Source organism: Amblyraja radiata, chromosome 6 (genome assembly GCF_010909765.2).
Source record: "Amblyraja radiata isolate CabotCenter1 chromosome 6, sAmbRad1.1.pri, whole genome shotgun sequence".
NCBI lineage: Eukaryota > Metazoa > Chordata > Chondrichthyes > Rajiformes > Rajidae > Amblyraja > Amblyraja radiata.
In genome coordinates, this window is record NC_045961.1 from 25,354,233 (window position 1) to 25,368,472 (window position 14,240).

General features: G+C 40.1%; 1 protein-coding gene across 1 annotated transcript; it reads left to right on the forward strand.

Moving 5' to 3' along the window:
• Positions 1-6,122: 6,122 nt before the first annotated feature.
• Positions 6,123-14,021, forward strand: LOC116974700 (collagenase 3-like). Its single transcript, XM_033023420.1, has 9 exons — positions 6,123-6,287; positions 7,168-7,316; positions 9,539-9,664; positions 10,124-10,285; positions 10,980-11,094; positions 12,157-12,290; positions 12,471-12,630; positions 12,842-12,945; positions 13,921-14,021. The coding sequence occupies exons 1-9, from the start codon at positions 6,136-6,138 to the stop codon at positions 14,019-14,021; spliced, it is 1,203 nt and encodes a 400-aa protein (XP_032879311.1). The 5' UTR covers positions 6,123-6,135.
• Positions 14,022-14,240: the final 219 nt, after the last annotated feature.

Below are 14,240 nucleotides of genomic sequence, written 5' to 3' on the forward strand. Positions count from 1 at the left end.
TTCTTTCCTATTTTTAGATTGTTCAGAATGCAGGTTATGGCTAAAAAGTGTACGTCTCTGTTATATTGGCTTCAAATGGGAGCAAATTCCATAAAACTTGACAAAAGTCCAATTGCCCAGAGAATGTTATATTTATATATAACCATATAACCATATAACAATTACAGCACGGAAACAGGCCATCTCGGCCCTACAAGTCCATGCCGAACCATTATTTTCCCTTAGTCCCACCTGCCTGCACTCATACCATAACCCTCCATTCCCTTCTCATCCATATGCCTATCCAAATAAATGATACCAACGAACCTGCCTCCACCACTTCCACTGGAAGCTCATTCCACACCGCTACCACTCTCTGAGTAAAGAAGTTCCCCCTCATGTTACCCCTAAACTTCTGTCCCTTAATTCTGATGTCATGTCCTCTTGTTTGAATCTTCCCTATTCTCAAAGGGGAAAGCTTGTCTCTGTCTATCCCTCTCATCATTTTAAAGACCTCTATCATGTCCCCCCTTAACCTTCTGCGCTCCAGAGAATAAAGACCTAACTTATTCAACCTTTCTCTGTAACTTAGTTGTTGAAACCCAGGCAACATTCTAGTAAATCTCCTCTGTACTCTCTCTATTTTGTTGACATCCTTCCTATAATTGGGCGACCAAAATTGTACACCATACTCCAGATTTGGTCTCACCAATGCCTTGTACAATATTAACATTACATCCCAGCTTCTATACTCAATGCTCTGATTTATAAAGGCTAGCATACCAAAAGCTTTTTTTACCACCCTGTCTATATGAGATTCCACCTTCAAGGAACTATGCACGGTTATTCCCAGATCCCTCTGTTCAACTGCATTCTTCAATTCCCTACCATTTACCATGTACGTCCTATTTTGATTTGTCCTGCCAAGGTGTAGCACCTCACATTTATCAGCATTAAACTCCATCTGCCATCTTTCAGCCCATTCTTCCCAATGACCTAAATCACTCTGTAGAATTTGGAAATCCTCTTCATTATCCACAACACCCCCTATCTTGGTATCATCTGCATACTTACTAATCCAATTTACCACACCTTCATCCAGATCATTGATGTACATGACAAACAACAAAGGACCCAACACAGATCCCTGAGGCACCCCACTAGTCACCTGCCTCCAACCCGACAAACAGCCATCCACCATTACCCTCTGGCGTCTCCCATTCAGCCACTGTTGAATCCATCTTGCTACTCCTGCATTTATACCCAACAGTTGAACCTTCTTAACCAACCTTCAATGAGGAACCTTGTCAAAGGCCTTACTAAAGTCCATATAGACAACATCCACTGCTTTACCTTCGTCAATTTCCCTAGTAACCTCTTCAAAAAATTCAAGAAGATTAGTCAAACATGACCTTCCAGGCACAAATCCATGTTGACTGTTCCTAATCAGACCCTGTTTATCCAGATGCTTATATATATTATCTCCAAGTATCTTTTCCATTAGTTTGCCCACCACTGAAGTCAAACTAACAGGTCTATAATTGCTAGGTTTACTCTTAGAACCCTTTTTAAACAATGGAACAACATGCGCAGTACGCCAATCCTCGGGGACTATTCCCGTTTCTAATGACATTTGAAATATTTCTGTCATAGCCCCGGCTATTTCTACACTAACTTCCCTCAATGTCCTAGGGAATATCCTGTCAGGACCTGGAGACTTATCCACTTTTATATTTTTCAAAAGTGTCAGTACTTCTTTTACTTGGAAACTCATAGTATCCATAGCAACTCTACTAGTTTCCCTTACCTCACATAATTCAATATCCTTCTCCTTGGTGAATACCGAAGAAAAGAAATTGTTCAATATCTCCCCCATCTCTTTTGGCTCTGCAGATAGCTGTCCACTCTGTCTCTCCAATGGACCAATTTTATCCCTCGTTATCCTTTTGCTATTAATATAGCTGTAGAAACCCTTTGGGTTTACTTTCACCTTGCTTGCCAAAGCAACCTCATATCTTCTTTTAGCTTTTCTAATTTCTTTCTTAAGATTCTTTTTACATTCCTTATACTCCTCAAGCACCTCATTTACTTCATGCTGCCTATAATTATTGTAGATCTCCCTCTTTTTCCGAACAAGATGTCCAATTTCTCTTGAAAACCAGGGCTCTTTCCGATTTTTACTGTTTCCTTTCAACCGAACAGGAACATAAAGATTCTGTACTCTTAAAATTTCCCCTTTAAATGTCCTCCATTTCTCTTCTACATCCTTCCCATAAAACAAAATGTCCCAGTTCACTCCTTTTAAATCATTTCGCATCTCATCAAAGTTAGCCTTTCTCCAATCAAAAATCTCACCCCTAGGTCCAGTTCTGACCCTCTCCATAATTATATTGAAACTAATTGTATTGTGATCACTGGACCCGAAGTGCTCCCCAACGCATACCTCCGTCACCTGTCCCGTCTCATTTCCTAACAGGAGGTCCAGCACTGCCCCTCCTCTAGTAGGTACCTCTATGTATTGCTGCAAAAAACTATCCTGCACACATTTTACAAACTCCAAACCATCCGGCCCATTTACAGAATGTGTTTCCCAGTCTATATGTGGAAAGTTGAAATCTCCCACAATCACTACCTTGTGCTTACTACTAATATCTGCTATCTCCTTACATATTTGCTCTTCCAATTCTCGATCCCCATTTGGCGGTCTATAATACACCCCTATAAGTGTTGCTGCATCTTTCCCACTTCTCAGTTCCACCCAAATAGCCTCCCTAGATGAGCCCTCCAATCTATCCTGCCAAAGCACTGCTGTAATATCTTCCCTGACTAGCAATGCAACACCTCCACCTCTTGCCCCTCCAATTCTATCACACCAGAAGCAACGAAATCCTGGAATATTTAGTTTCCAATCACAGCCCTCCTGCAACCATGTTTCACTGATCGCCACAACATCATACTTCCAGGTGTCTATCCAGACTCTAAGCTCATCCACCTTTCTTACAATGCTCCTAGCATTAAAATATGCACATTTAAGAAACCCCCCGCCTCTTATTCTCTGTTTATTTCCTTTTTCTTCTTTCTCCTCTTGTGTCCGAGTGCTTCCCTTTTCTGCTTCCTGTCTCCCATTCTGTCTACTAGCTTTCTCTATTTGAGTCCCTCGCCCCAACCATTCTAGTTTAAAGTCTCCCCAGTAGCCTTTTCAAATTTCCCCGCAAGGATATTGGTCCCCCTCGGGTTCAAGTGCAACCCATCCTTTCTGTACAGGTCCCACCTTCCCCAAAAGAAGTCCCAATGATCCAGAAACTTGAATCCCTGCCCTCTGCACCAGTCTTTCAGCCACGCATTTATCCTCCACCTCGCTCCATTCCTACTCTCACTGTCGCGTGGCACAGGCAGTAATCCTGAGATTGTTACCTTTTTGGTCCTTTTCCTTAACTCTCCTCCCAACTCCCTAAATCCTCCCTTCAGGACCTCTTCCCTTTTTTTACCTATGTCATTGGTACCTATATGTACCACGACCTCAGGCTCCTATCCCTCTGATTTCAGGATATCTTGGACGCGTTGAGACACGTCCGAGACCTTGACACCAGGGAGGCAGGCCACCATCCTGGTCTCCCGACTGCGTCCACAGAATCGCCTATCCGACCCCCTAACAATAGAGTCCCCAATTACTATTGCCCTCTTCTTTTTGTCCCTACCTTTCGGAGCAACAGGGCCGGTCTCTGTGCTGGAGGCCCGTCCGCTGTCGCTACCCCCGGGCAGGCTGTCACCCCCATCCGTACTCAAAGAGGAATACTTATTTGCAAGGTGTACTGACATTGGAGTACTCACTCGTCCCTGCCTCTGCCCCTTGCCCTTCCTTAGCGTGACCCACATGTCTCTCTCCCGTGGTTTTGGAGTGACCACCTCCCTATAACTCCTCTCTATGACCTCCTCACTCTCCCTGACCAGACAGAGGTCATCGAGCTGCTGCTCCAGGATCCTAATACGGTCCCATAGGAGCCCCATCTCGATGCACCTGGTGCAGATGTGGACGTCTGGAGGGCCATCCGACACCATGACCTCCCACATCTGACATCCAGAACAGTACACTGCTCTGGCTGTCATTCTCCCGCCTTACCCTGGATCCGATACAAGTACAATACAATAGAAACTGCTGGGAGAAATCAGCAGGTATCTGACTCACAACAGCTGCTCCGTCTTGACCTTTAAACTGTACCTTTATTATATAAACAAAAAGCACTGTACCTTTACTAAAGCACTGTACCCTTAGCTCACTGTACCTTCAGCCCAATGTACCCTTAGCTCACTGTACCCTTAGCTCACTGCACCCTTAGCTCACTGTACCCTTAGCTCACTGTACCTTTAGCCCACTGTACCCTTAGCTCACTGTACCCTTAGCTCACTGTACCCTTAGCCCACTGTACCCTTAGCTCACTGTACCTTTACTAAAGCATTGTACCTTTAACCAGAAAGCAGAAATGCTAACCTGAGGTTGCACCCAATCAGCTGCTTCCTCTAGTCTGCTTCCACCAATCAGCGGCTTCCACCAGAACCCTCCCTATGGAGTGTGGAACGTTATAGATTTCGGTAAAAGCCCTGACCCTCCTCCACTCGCTCCAACGGTTCCCGGGCCTCTGTGAAAGAAAGCCCCGCGCTCGATTTAAATACTCACAGCCCTGACCCTCCTCCACTCGCTCCAACAGTTCCCGGGCCTCTGTGAAAGAAAGCCCCGCGCTCGATTTAAATACTCACAGCCCCGACCCTCCTCCACTCGCTCCAACGGTTCCCGGGCCTCTCATATCTCGTACCTTGCAATTTGGTTGTCCACATCTTCTACTATATTCTCAAAATACCACCTGGGTTAGATAAAGCTGAAGCATGGCCAGTCTTGAGCTTCAGGAATAAATGAAATAAATCTAATCTCAAGATTAGAAACTGATAAATGTGCAGTAACTGTCCAATACAATTTGGAGAGAGTCAAGGATAAGGGACAAGAAACACTATGCCCTTGGGCCAACTCGGCCAAGCCCTCCTACCACATGGGGATCCAGGTATCCAGCTGGGCTGAGGCCACTGAAAGGGAAAGTTTTCAAGAGAGAGTTAGACTGGATGTTTTCAAGAGAGAGTTAGATTTAGCTCTTAGGACTAAAGGAATAAAGGGATATGGGGAAACAGCAGGAACGGGGTAGTGATTTTAGATGATCAGCCATGATCATATTGAATGGTGGTGCTGGCTCGAAGGGCCGAATGGCCTACTCCAGCACCTATTTTTCTATGCTTCTGTTTCTATGAAAGGGGAAGTTGCCGACTTTCATGTGATTACGCTCCCTATGGCATGCAAGGGAAGTAATTGACCAGTGTTGAGGTAAATTCTGAATGCTCATATACCTGAAACATTAAAGCAATTTCTCTCTCCACTGAGTAATTCCTGCACTTTCTATTTTATTTCAGAATTTCAGTGCCTGATGTGTTTTGATTATCAATTAATTACATTGTGTTGGTGCTGTGATGAAAGTTCATTTTGACAACAAAATATTACAAATGTTTGATTGACTCAAATGTAACATTCAATGGCCACTGGGCTGATTTATTCTCAAAAATACATGGAAGATTTACAAATATTGGATGAGGAAATGGAAGCACGTCCTTAAATGGACATCCTGGCAGACCTTAACCAGCCGTCATACAGCTGTGGTTAGTTCTTAATCACATCTGAATCATCCTGTAATTAGCAGAGCACTATACAAACCATAGTATAAAAGCCACAAGGAAAAGCCAGGAAACAGAAGTGTCCTGAATATCCTTCAGTTGAGAAGAGAAAGATGAAGTATTTTTGGTCTCCAGTTTTATTTGTTTTAGTTCATGTAACATGTACTTCTGCTATTCCGCGACTTTTCGAAGCTGAGAAATATGAGAAGGATCGGCAGTTGGCTGAGGTATGTACAGAATGCAAGTAACAATATGCTGTGAAATCCATTTTCTAGTATAATTTTATTTTTCCTAATAGGTAAAGGCAACATTAACAATGCTAAAACTTTTGTTTTGAAGACTTACCTGAACCAATTCTACAATCTTGAAGATCACTCAACACAAATCATGGAAAAGTCCAAAATCTACAAAGCATCAGGTTCATTTTCGGAGAAGATTAGGAAAATGCAAGAATATTTTGGCCTCAGGGTAACTGGCTCTCTAGATGCTGAAACTCTGGGAGTCATGGAAAAGCCTCGATGTGGAGTTCCTGACGTTGCTGAATATAATCACTTCCCAGGAAAACTGAAATGGAAACAGAATAAGTTAACATACAGGTAATCTTCTGCACAGTACATCTCAACAACAATTCAGTGTTTGGTTGGGCTAAACACTGTTAGTAGGATAACAGTATACAATTGTATTGGTACTCCATTCATCTTAGAAATTTAGGTGATTAACTGAGAAGTCTTAAACTGAAAATTTACAGAATGTTTTGATTGATTCAAATTGATTTACAGTTTTCATTGTGCAAACAGCATCACACCCTTAGTCTGCTTGTAATTTTAAAGAACTTGTGAATTAATGTACCAGTTGAATATTGACCTTATTATAGATAATTGGGCTTGTAATTATGTTTAGATAATCTACAAATGGCAAAATAGTTAATAATGCAATGCCATTCAATATGTTTAGAAAGGGATTATTTTAAACTGTGTAGAAAGGAATTGCAGATGTTGGCATAAACCGAAGATAGACACAAAGTGCTGGAGTAACTCAAAGGATCATGCGGCATTCCGGAAGTTTTATTCATGACAATTTATGTTATATCCAGAGATTTAAAAAAAATTCAGGTCCTTTTTCAATCTCCGTAATTCAATCATTTAAAAAATAAAATTCTACATCTTTCCCCTGTTTGAGCTTGTTTAATTATTCAATTTAATGCTCCTTCTCTTTTATTTCTGTTTGTTTTTCAATCTTTCAATCATGTTGTTGAAGAATATAGATGTTATATCCTTATATTCCCTATGGCTTAAGATACTCTATTTGTCAAACCCACCTTAAGGTTCCAACAATTTGTGGCATAAGAAATCTTTGTTGAAGAGAACAAGATGAGTTTAACTGGTGCATACTATACGCTGAGAAAAGTCCTACTCCAGTAAGGTTTGATCAATTGTATTCAGTACAAATTCTTACTTTGTGCTTTCTTTATTAAAGAATTATAAACTATACGCCGGATCTTTCACATGATGAGGTGCACCTGGCAATAGAGAAAGCTTTGAAGGTTTGGAGTGATGTCACGCCTTTGGAATTCAGCAGAATTAATGAGGGACAAGCTGATATCATGATCACATTTGGGGCTAGAGGTATGAACAGATTTATTTTAAGTTGTTGCTTTTTTAGTATAAATGTTGATGTCCAAAGTTCTTTAGACTTTACTTTTAATACCTTGGTCTTTAGAGATACAGCAAGGAAACAGGGCCTTCAGCCCTTGCTGACCAACGATCACCGTATACTAATACTATCCTACACACGAGGGACAATTTACAATTTGACCAATTTACAAATTAACCCAAACACCTGTACATTTTTGGAGTGTGGGAGGAAACAGAAGCACCTGGAGAAAACCCACGTGGTCAAGGGGAGAAAGTACAAACTTTGTACGGACAGCATCCGTAGGCAGGATCGATCCCGGGTCTAAAGCGCTGTAAGGCAGCAACTCTGCCGCTATGCCATTGTGCCGCCCAAACTAATAGAACTTTTTTGAGGAAATACAATATGCACAAGCAACGCAAATAATTAAAATGCTTCAAAAATGTATCATGATCCGATGAATATTTCAAGTCGTAGACTGTTCATAATCATGATAGTGGAAGGAAACACAGACATTATTATTATTTATAATATGTGGTAAATAGTGGTTGATTCATAAACTAATAGATTTAAACTTATGTCTCTCAGTCGATGACCCCATTCTGGGCCATTGGTCTCGAGATGTAACTTTAAATCTCATCATGTCAGTTCGAGAAATTGAATCACGACAATGCAATTAATGTGAAACTTTTAAAAAGCTTGTCTTAGAAATAGTATGCATGAAACTACTGCTTGTTAGAAAAATACAATGTTCATGAATGCTCTTTAGGGAATGAATGTTGGTGTCCTTACCTAGTCTGATTTGTATGTGACTCCAGACCCACTAATGCAGTTGGCTCTTAATTATCTCCTCAGTTCAGGTGGTGTCCAAATTCTATACATCAATCAATTAAAATATATATCTGATTATTTATTTGGTGGTACAAATTTCCCATTTACTCTGTATTGTTAAAGATGAGATGGGTTCCGCACTCCAGAAATACTGCCCTGTAGGATCCTATATTCAATTACAGACTGGGGCTAAGGATGCAAATGTCTCTTGCATTGTAACAGTTTGTCCATCAGCTTAAAATAAGAGTAAAATGGAACCAGTGCTTCTCATTTCTCCTCAAACCAACTGTGCTAAATAGTCTGAAGAAGGGTTTCGGCCCGAAACGTCGCCTATTTCCTTCGCTCCATAGATGCTGCTGCACCCGCTGAGTTTCCCCAGCAATTTTGTGTACCTTTGTGCTAAATAGTCAATGGTCTGTTGGTACCTCTCATGATTATGTATGAAGTTCAGCTGTGGTGCACCAGAGAGCAGCTGGTGACAGTGCAACAAGACAGGAGACAGAGAAGCAGAACTTAATTCTGCAACCTGAGCACCAGGTAGCGGAAGGCAATGACTGACCATTTCACACCAGTACTCCTGCCATCGACTTCTTAATGTGGCATTGGTCATAATATGTATATTATGTTCATATACAATCTGTTGCATATGTACAACATACAACATGTACAACATAGTTTTTAGGGAGAAATAAGGAGAGCCATCCAAATATGCCCCATCCACTTTTTTCTAGGGACACAAAAGGCTTTAAAATTGATTTCCATAGGGTCAAGAATAGCAGAAATTTCCCCTCTGACTCCATAAAGGGCCTGTCCCACTTAGGCGACTCTTTAGGCGACTGCCAGGGACTAGTTTTAATGGAAATCAGCTACGACACCCGGCGACAACCGACGAGAGCACCGACGACAGCAAAAATTGTTGCCACTCTCGCTGAAAAATTTTCAACATGTTGAAAATTTTGCTGAAGTCGCTTGTAGGCGCCCAAAAAATCGCTTAAGTGGGACAGGCCCTTTAGTATAGGACTTTCTGGATTAATGGACTCCTATTCAAATTCATGTTCACAACCCTCCACACACACAAAAATAGTTTTATGTTACTGAATATTGCAGTGACCTTAAGATTGAGATCTCCAGTGAGATGCCCTGATGGTTCCGGTAGGTCATGCGCAGCATGGTCAAGAGGTCTCACTTCCTATGGAACAGGAAGCTGGCTGTGAGGATTTTCATGTGTTTAAAACATATCCTTATGTGATTGGTGGGGAGATAATGGGAGAAGTTTTTTTTTTTTTAAATTTGTTTAACTCATCATTTCTAACATTTTGCATACAGTAAGCCATTCACAGCTTCCAAAATTGTTTTTTCATGCATTTTGTTGCATTATTTCCAGAACATGGAGACAATTATCCATTTGATGGACCAAATAGCATACTGGCCCATGCTTTTCCTCCAGGTGAAGGTATTGGAGGGGACGCTCACTTTGATGAAGATGAAGAATGGACAATGGGATCAAATGGTAAAACAATTGACTAATATTATTAACATAATAATCATTGGTAAAAATGAGCTTTGACCAATAAGGTTTTTTTCCGTAAAAGTGCAGCTAAGTTGTTAGCTAGCAAAATTAATCTTTAAAAAAATATTTTCCTTGGAATTCTTGATGTAAACTATTTTTTTTTCTGGTGGAGATTTAATTACAAAGAATCATTTTATTCATCGTCGCTCTGAAATATAATTAGATTGTAAGTTGTTAAAGCTCCTCACCATGAACATACTAATTCAACCCATTAACAGATAAAATGTACTAATACACATTTTCAGCATGTCTGAGGAAAAAAATAAAGATTCTATGAAACTTATTACTGCTAAATTCCATGCTGTTAATACTTCATTGTTTGGACATTGGTTGATAATCATTTTAAATATCCATCAGAGAAGGTTTTAAATTTGCCATCTTGTAATCCTTTTACCTTAGGGTACAATCTTTTTATTGTGGCTGCCCATGAATTTGGCCATGCATTGGGACTGGCTCACTCTCAAGATCCCGGTGCATTGATGTACCCAATGTACGTATACACATCGATGAAAGAGTTCCGTCTCGCACGTGATGACGTTAATGGAATCCAAGCTCTATATGGTAAGTTTAAGTATCAAATAAATGCTGAACTATTCCTGCCTTAGTAATCAGTGATGATGCAGATAGTTTAAGCACTGTTTAGTTTTGTTTATTGTCACGTGTACGAGGTACAGTGAAAAGCTTCTGGTACACTGCCAGTGTAATGAATATGCTTTGATAGTTGTTTGTCCAGAATACAAAAAATTGCCATAAAATAACATTTTAAAGTTTGAATGTGTTGTGTCTCACCTTTATCTATTGGGCCTTTGAATTAAATGTAAATTAGAACATTCGGAAGTTTCAGCGTTTGTACCTTTATCAGCTGCGTAGATTGCGTAACGGAGGTCAGGAAGAATTATCTACAGTTTATTGAACTGACCTGGTGATGGGTGGTCTTTGTAATTGTGGACATCAAAGTTAATTGTGCTATTAAGTAGAAGGACACAATCATGCACACTCTTATAATAAAGGAGGAGTATCTCAAATGGCCAAGAGATGATGGCATGGGTACTTGTATAAGCCCAAATGTCCATTAATCCAGTTAATCAAGATTGGAAGCAATAAACCAGTGTGTTTTACAATTATACTTCCCTGATTTAATGATGTTATCCAGTACTACATAAGCTGTTGACTATTGTTTCCCATGCTTTCTTCACTGCCTGCTGTACCTGCATATTCCACATTATTTACAATATGTTTACTTACTTTTCACAAGGTTCATCAAATGAGGTGCATCCACCACCAGCAGAAACGCCTGATGTCTGTGATCCTTACTTGTATTTTGATGCTGTTGCTAGTCTTCGTGGAGAAACATTATATTTTAAGGACCGGTATGAAATTTGCAAAATATCTGAGAACAATGCTGTTAATAACATTAATATAGGACTGCACCCTGCCTTATACAAGATCTGTTCAGTAGTCTGATGAAAATGAGGAAGAAGCTGTTCCTGAATGTGGTGGTGTATGCTTTCAGACTTGTGTATCTTCTGCCTGATGGGAGAGGGGAATAGAGGGCATGATGGGGTGAAAAGGAAATGTTCTCAAGGCAGTGTAAAATGTAGGTGAAGTCGAAGTGGGGAGACTGATCTGTGCGATGGACTGGGCTACATCCACGACTGTCTTTAATTTCTTGCCGTTTTGGGCAGAGCAGTTGCCAAACCTAGCTGTGATGCATCCTAACAGGATGCTTTCTAAGGTGCAACTGTAGAATCCGGGAAGTGTCCATGACCTTTCTTTGTAATTTGGAGAATAAAAGCATTGGTGTGCTTTCTTGACCGTGGCTTCAATGTGGGTGGTTGATCCAGGACAAATTGTCAGTGACATTTATGCATAGGAACTTGAAGCTGTTGCCCATTTCCATTTTGGTACCATTGATGCTGATTGGGATGTCTACTCCACCTCATATCTTGAGTCAGTAACTAGTTAGACTAGCCAATAACTATTTTGTGGAAGTAGGTGCTGATTCAAATCAGGGTAAAGTAGGTTGATGGACAGTACGGGCCGCTTCTGTTCCAGTTTTTCTTATGCTCAACAGAAGAAGCAATGAAAACCGGTCCATCCTTATTATCCTGGGGCAGTGAATGGGGACAGGGGGAAATGACAAGCTGACTACTATAACCTGACTACTTCTCAGAGACCTCTGCACCCAGGGAAATGTTTTTTTAACTGCATTTGATTTTGTAATGTAGAAATTATATTCATTTATGGAATGCATCACTTACCAGTTTTAATATCAGTATGTCAAGTAGTTAAAATAATATATTATTTGAAATTATTTGTCGATGTTGTGTTAAATAGACAGTCAAATATAACATATATGGAGGAACATGCCAATGTTGTATTTCTCAGTTGGGCTACTTACACATTCTGATCATTTTTTGTTATTTTACTAGGTTTTTCTGGAGGAGATATCCACATCAATCTACTAGTGAGCTTGTTTTAATTAAATCATTTTGGCCAAAGCTTCCTGCCAGGATTCATGCTGCGTACGAAAATCAAAAAAATGGTTTACTCATTGTTATTAAAGGTGAGCCCTGTTTCTTTTCCTTACTGAGGACAGTGTTAAGGACAGTGAACTATCAATAGACAGAGGCATTGGTGGTGGCTGTCTTCCATCCTATTGAGAAGCTGCCCTCTGGAGGAGTTATTTAAAAGGGAAAACTTTTGCTGATATGCAGATACCAACATGTGTCCTGTAATCCAATAGGAATGAAATACTGGGCCATCGACGGCTACACCATCATGCCGGAATATCCAATGTCCATCTACAAATTTGGTATTCCAAAATACATCAGGAAAATAGATGCCACTGTTTATATTGAGAAGACTTCAAAGACATTATTCTTTGCAAGAGGCCAGTACTGGAGGTAATGGTTTGTTGTATAAAAAAACATTTATGCAAATACTTTAGCCTGAATGTAGCATTACCTGGCACCTGTTTTTGGATATTGTTACTATTGTTACACACCTGTTATGTAGGTCAATTCTGTGATTTTTGTTTTTCAAGATTATGTAGAGTCCAGTGTCTAGATGTTTTGTTTGATAGTGCATCCCTTCACTTATCTTTTTGTCTTTTAGCTATGATGAAGTGAAACAGAGGATGGATGAAGGTTACCCACGACGGATGGTGGATGACTGGCCAGGAGTCCCTTCCAAGCTGGATGCAGCAGTTGAACGTAATGGTAAATTTAGACACAAATATTATTTTCATACATTGAGATTTTGAAGTGTTGGTGTTTTTTAAAATTTCAGTTACAAAAGCTGCATTTGACCACCTCTGCAATGAAAATCTACACCTGTCAAAGTGGTGAAATGATGAACCAGGCACCTACATCTACATTTAATTCAAATGTTCACAGATCAATATTTTTAGTTAAAGAAACATTGCACTCAGCTTCTTCAACATCACTTAATTAATCTGATGATCTTTAAACTTCCAGATTAACCCCTGGTCTATACAGTGATGTGACTTAAGCAGAGCAGTATTGGGGTCAGTGCAATTCAATTGGATTCTGATTTATGGGCAAACATGTCATATATTCATATAGGTAGATACAAGGAACTGCAGTTGCTGGTTTACAAAAAAAGGCACAAAGTACTGGAGTAACTCCGCGGGTCAGGCAGCATCTTGGGACAATATGGATAGGTGACAGTTACCGAGAAAAATGATGCAATTAGCACCCGCTGAGTTTCTCCAGCATTATTGTCTACCTTCGATTTTTCCAGCATCTTAAACAAATAGCCATTCATGTCACTTCTTTGGTGTTTCTTAACATCATGGCTCAGGTGAAACCCTCCACATTTACTTGCCATTTCTGATTAATCTCTGCTGATTTTATTGCCCCTCCTACTTTGATGTCATCTTCTAATTCAAGCATTGCACTGTTTCTAAAACAAAGTTATAATGCAAATTTGAAACCATATTTCTTTCAACACCAAAGATCCAAGCACATCACACAGAGACACCCCATACTACTCTTTTCAGTTAGTATCATTCATAACTTATACAGATTTTCTAAGATGCATCAGGACCAAAATATATTTTGCTAAAAACTGTTAAAAATGTGAATGCAGAAATACAAATGCATATCTGGAGAACATTGTTTGAAACTGATTGTGTGACCTCACGTGAATGTTATCTTTTATATGTTTTGCAGGATATATTTACTTCTTCTCTAAATCATCTCAGTTCATCTTCAACCCAAGTGAGCAACGTGTCTTTGCAATACAAAGAATCAATTCACTGTTGGGATGTTAAATTTCTCGACGTATCAAGCTGTGTCAAATAATCTAATTCGAGCATCTTTGCAAGAGGCGATTTATTGGGTCTGCACTAGTATAAAATCGAACAACAAACCAGAATATAATTTAAAATGCCTCGCCGTGTAGCCTACTTGTACGACATAATTCAAAACTGATAATCTGGCATCCTTGGGATATTGGTGGGGTGGACCCGCAGATTTTCTGAATTATTACG